We start from the raw sequence: 5,097 nt of genomic DNA on the forward strand, positions 1-5,097 counted from the left end.
GTCTATGTAGACAACATCCACTGATTTCCCATCGTCTAGAGCCCCTATCTATTTTACCCTTGCAATTCAAAGATTTTTTGTGCAAAATAAACCTCTTTTTGAACCATGTTGTTCGCTGTTTAACAAGTCGTTGGTTTCCACGAATGTCATTGTGATCTCTCTGATTATTCTTTTCACTAGTTTAACTACGACACTGGTGAGGCTGACAGGTCTTCGTTTGATAGAGATAATCGTGATCCTGTTTTGCGTTCGGGAGTGATGATTGCATTTCTTCGGTTCATAAACAACTCAACTTGACCAAGTGGGATACTAAATATAGTGATCAGTGGGGCAGAAAAATATTGTGCAATTAGTCTCAAGACACTAGGGTTCAGTTCATTTGGTCCTGTTAACATTTCCATGCCTAGAGTGCTAATGGCCTTAAACACGTTGTCTCAATTGAGCTAACTGCATTTATATATTTACTAAGCTTTCTAGATTGTAATTATGCACCTGTGTGATGGTTAGACGTATTTGAATTATTGTACGAACTAGGAATCCCCGAAATAACGCAGGTTAGACCAAGAGAAAGTCGGTAAGCAAAAACGAACGTATTGTATTTGGAATTCGAAATCAGGGAGACATCAAGTACCAAGGAATCATTAGTTAATGCAAACACCACAACTTCTTACTGACCTGTAGCGTTCCATCTTACTTAATGTGTCAAGGCTCATGGTGATGTTCCAACATTACTTCTTTTGTCTTAGCGAACTCCTTTCCGGCCAATGCCCCTGATTCACTTATCCAGTTTGCAGCCGAGGATGTAGGGGTGGTAGCCTTCATGTCTGTCTTATATATGTTAGGACGGGTCGGTGCAAATGCTTAACAGGACATCTCCTCTATGAACTTGAATAAGGTGACTGAATGACCAATTTTCCTTAGTGGTCGGAGTAAAGTTATTCGGCTGACATTACCGTGTGTGAAGATCAGGTCTAAAAGAGATGAGGAGTGAAACCTGGTGGGGTTTTCGTGCCTCTAGGTAACCTTCGTGCTATTGATAGAAACCAGCCAAGTAGTGAATAGGTCTGATTTATTGTCGCTCTTCATCGTGTTCAGAGCCTGATGGGATGAGTTTACGGGAATCCATCAGTGCAATAGACTTAAAAGTCCTTTGGTTTTTTGTGACTGTTTGGTTTAAATCATTAATAGATGTCGCTGCTTGTTGCACAGCTGTTCTTTCCAAGCATCATCTGGGTCAGCCTCGTTTTCAGAACTACCTAAATGTGACCTCAGTTGTTGCAGGAACCAACTTTTGGTTTACTCATTACTCAATTCAATCCTTATGAGTCTTCTTCTGCATCCAGTGAGGTGCATGCAGATGCGTGCCCGTATTAGAGCATGACCGGAGTCCAAACAGGTATTCCAGAACAAGCGACAGTTTCCTATCGACCCTCTCCAACGATGACTGATGGCAACATAGTCTCTTTGAATCCATCGTTGATTTGATGTAGGTGGTCGCCATGTTAGACGATGTCTCTCCTTATGCTTAAAATTAGTGCTTGCTGAAAAATTAACGGTTGTCTGAGCACAACTGCAGCAGATGATCACCATTATCTGTTCGCTGTGCTGAGATACTAAAACACCCACCTAAGAGTTTTTCTGTTTGGTTTAAGCTACCTACTTGGAAATTCGAGTCACCCGCTACAAGTACTATGTCTGAGCGCTTAGCTTTATGAAGTTCAGAGAGCTTTCTGCAAAAGTCACTTTTCACTTCATCCATGTTGCAGTCAGTGGAAGCGTAGGCAGAAACGATGAAAAGGCAACGACATGTGTCCCTATCCTTCCGAATTCTTACGAAGCCGTTTATCCAAACAGCACATAGACGACTGTTAACGGGGATCCACTCTAATAGTGCTTTTTCTACCCTCGTGCTATGCCTACACCCGTCAGTTGTCTAGTGTAATAAAATGTCTGACTATTTTTCAAAACTAATTCAAATGAAACCAGTGTTTCAATACCGATTGACACCTGATCCGTTCATAGAAACTTTGAGTATTGCATTTAACTAAATAGCAATTTCGTACAAATAGTTGTCTGCAACCAATGCTCATCTATACTTTTCGGTGGGATGGTAGCTAGTCCTGAACCTAGCTCGGTTTGATTTTTAGTTGTAACAGAAGCTGCAACCAATTTGCAGATACTGATCCTTTGACAACGACGAATTTGCCGGCCACTGAAAAGTAAGGTAAGTTTAGCGCAAACAGAACATGATCTGAGTTCAGGTAGGTACTCCAAAAGGAGAGACAGTCTTGTGCACAATCACGCTAACGGTGGCTGATCGCGATGTGATCAACCTGAGTCCAGGTTCAAAATGCAGGGGAAGGACGCCAGGTAGCACATCGGCGATGACTGTGTTAGTAGAAACAAGTTGTAGTCTGCGCACAGTCACAGTAGACGGTCACCGTTATCTGACCTGTGACCAGCAAGTCCCCATTGGCCACTTAAACGACTCTTTACTGTGCCTAGACGCCCGACCTAAGTATTCAGATCTCCGGATATCTATCGAACGTACTTTCTGTAGAACTGTTAACTGGTAATAAAACTCATTCTTGATTGCATCTGGGCTGCAATCCGTCGAAACATAGGCGATGACGAAAATACATCGTTCCTCACATCGATTTCTTCTTACTTTGATCGAACTTTCTAACCTAACATCACATAACCGACTGTTCATGGGGATCCAATCAATCAGTAATGCCCCAGCTCTAGAAATTAGTGCGACAATAACGCCAGTAAAACCAGACGAAGATGCCAAAGGGTCCCCGGATAAACGCACATAAAACAAGCTTTTCGAGGCGATAGATGGAGAGCGAATGCGTTGTACCTCACTAACACTGAATACGGGTCTCGGATAGACAATGGACGTCGATATTAAAACTTTCTAAAGACACAGCCAGCCCTATCTGTTATCCGATCTGCGTTAGTCTGCGAAGTAGGTGGTTCTCTTGGGGGACCACACCCGGAGTCTTAGACCTAAAGGTCCAACCTATAAGACAGTGGAGCAACGTAAGGAGATGCAGTCTCATGACAGCCGGTGACCAATAATAGGTTTATATGCCATTTGGTTCTTCAGGATCCTGGAGCCCATGTGCACCATTGGTTTGAAACCAGGGTTTTCCAACCAACTCCCCAGGTAGGTCTTCCGTGTTCATCAATCCGGTTAAACAGCCAGATATTCGCTTTTCGTCCTCTCAATCGCGTAAACAACACCTGCACCGCGAGAAGGCAGTGAGTAGAACTTTCCTGGCAGGGGTTGTATATGAGTGACCATGTAAGAGCATTTCGAGAGGGAGAGCGGACTCCCCACCCTCGGCCGTACCAGGGCATTTGGGGGTCAGTTGTCCCAGGGAAACACACTGCTGTAATGATTCTACTCTTGGGCATTCAATCAGTGCTTTCAGTCTTACCGTTCTCCAACCAATCTGCCTGGTGTGATTGGACCTAAAGAAACGCCTTCCAACCAATATAACTCGGTCGAGTCACAACAAACAGGACCGACCTCCATGTCAAGAACGAACAAAATAGCTGCGGTATACAGATCTTCACGAGTCATCAACTCTTGAAATCTAATACCTGAAGAAATGATTTCGCCGACCTTCTATCCTCAATAAACAGATCTTAATCTTACGATAATCTAACTAGTCATAATGTTCAAAACAGAGTTCTTAATCAGTGTTAGAAAGTGAGACTAGAATTTAAGGTAAGATACTAGAACCATGGTTTTCATTACGAACTGACATCAGCTATAACGCGAGAATACTTTGTAGTCATATGAATGGATTCTACGCAAAAGGTCCTAGAGATACTACATTAAATCTAATTGGTTTGCCCATGAAGTTTAGTTTAACCCTACAAGCGACCTAAAGTCTGTATAAGACCAAGTGACTCACCAACAATAAATCCGTTAGTTTTTACTGAGAATAGAAGGCGTAATAACCACAAAACATATCTAAAGTGTCTAAATTCACACTAAAGCAGAACAACTATGTACCTGATAAATAAACAATTTAAAGTACAGTATTAGCTATGAGTTCTGTTTACTCAAAGTGAAAACTGTCACAATTAATCTTGTGAAGGCCGGATGAATTCAATGGGTTCCTCGTAATATTTTGCATAGAAATAACTCACTAAAGTGGTATACAGCACCGTCATTAATAGTACTCCCAAAACTCCTTTATGATCATTCCTCAATTCAGTGGCGGACATCATAGATTCACGATCAGAATGCTTCGCCCAGAACTCATTTAACGTTCGGTTGTGTTGTTTTACATAGAATGATTTAAAACTGTCTGTGCTTCTGTCTTTTACAGAGTCAATTGTGTAACCGTCCTTAGAGAAGTGATGCACACCGCTGCCTATCGTATGAATTAGGCCACGGTCATATTCACTCCGTTTAACAGGATTTCCAAGGATTTCATAAGCTTTTGTCAACTCATGAAACTTTTCTCTAGAGTTAGGATCATCAGTCACATCAGGATGGTATATTTTTGACAGTCGATAGAAGGCTTCTTTGATATCTTGGTGAGTCGCATTGCTTGAGAGCCCGAAAACACTATACAATGAGTCAACTTTTGAGGAGAATACAGCTGATAATCTGTGATTGATACTGGTAGATACGAGTGAAGGAAATTTCGTAGCTAAATGAAACTAAAGTTGGCGAGATGAAAAGTTCACAAACAAAATGTTACCATTTAAGTTACCCGCTACGGTTTAAATAGTCCAAATCGTTCTGGACGGAATAGAAGAAGCTTTCGCTTAACGGGCTTCCATGTCTAGTAGCAGTGGATCACCGATACCTCCAGACAGGAACTTAGGTATATTATCGATAAAAGAGAAGAATGAAAAAGCTGTTGAACCACAGTAAGATACTGTCCTTAGTCTTTAAGAATATGTCAAGTTTTCTACTAAAGGACTCCTGGGAAGTCGCTTGGACTAACTCAGACGGCAGCGAATTTCAGTATCTGACCGCTCTGTCGCGCTGTATTTCCAGTTTCCGGGTGATGCCCCTAAGTTTTGTGTTAGGATTAAGCTTAAGTAGGTGTCTAAGAGGATGTCCAG

At 42.0% G+C, this 5,097-nt stretch overlaps 1 protein-coding gene across 1 annotated transcript; it reads right to left on the reverse strand.

Moving 5' to 3' along the window:
• Positions 1 to 1,076: 1,076 nt before the first annotated feature.
• DNAJC30_1 (DnaJ sub C member 30, mitochondrial) lies at positions 1,077 to 4,768 on the reverse strand. Its single transcript, XM_051208180.1, has 2 exons — positions 4,728 to 4,768; positions 1,077 to 4,686 (listed from the first exon to the last, which is right to left on the reverse strand). Exons 1-2 carry the CDS (start codon positions 4,728 to 4,730, stop codon positions 4,102 to 4,104), a joined length of 588 nt encoding a protein of 195 aa, XP_051066144.1. The 5' UTR covers positions 4,731 to 4,768; the 3' UTR covers positions 1,077 to 4,101.
• Between the last annotated feature and the right edge of the window lie 329 nt (positions 4,769 to 5,097).

Source organism: Schistosoma haematobium, chromosome 4, assembly GCF_000699445.3.
Source record: "Schistosoma haematobium chromosome 4, whole genome shotgun sequence".
Taxonomy (NCBI): domain Eukaryota; kingdom Metazoa; phylum Platyhelminthes; class Trematoda; order Strigeidida; family Schistosomatidae; genus Schistosoma; species Schistosoma haematobium.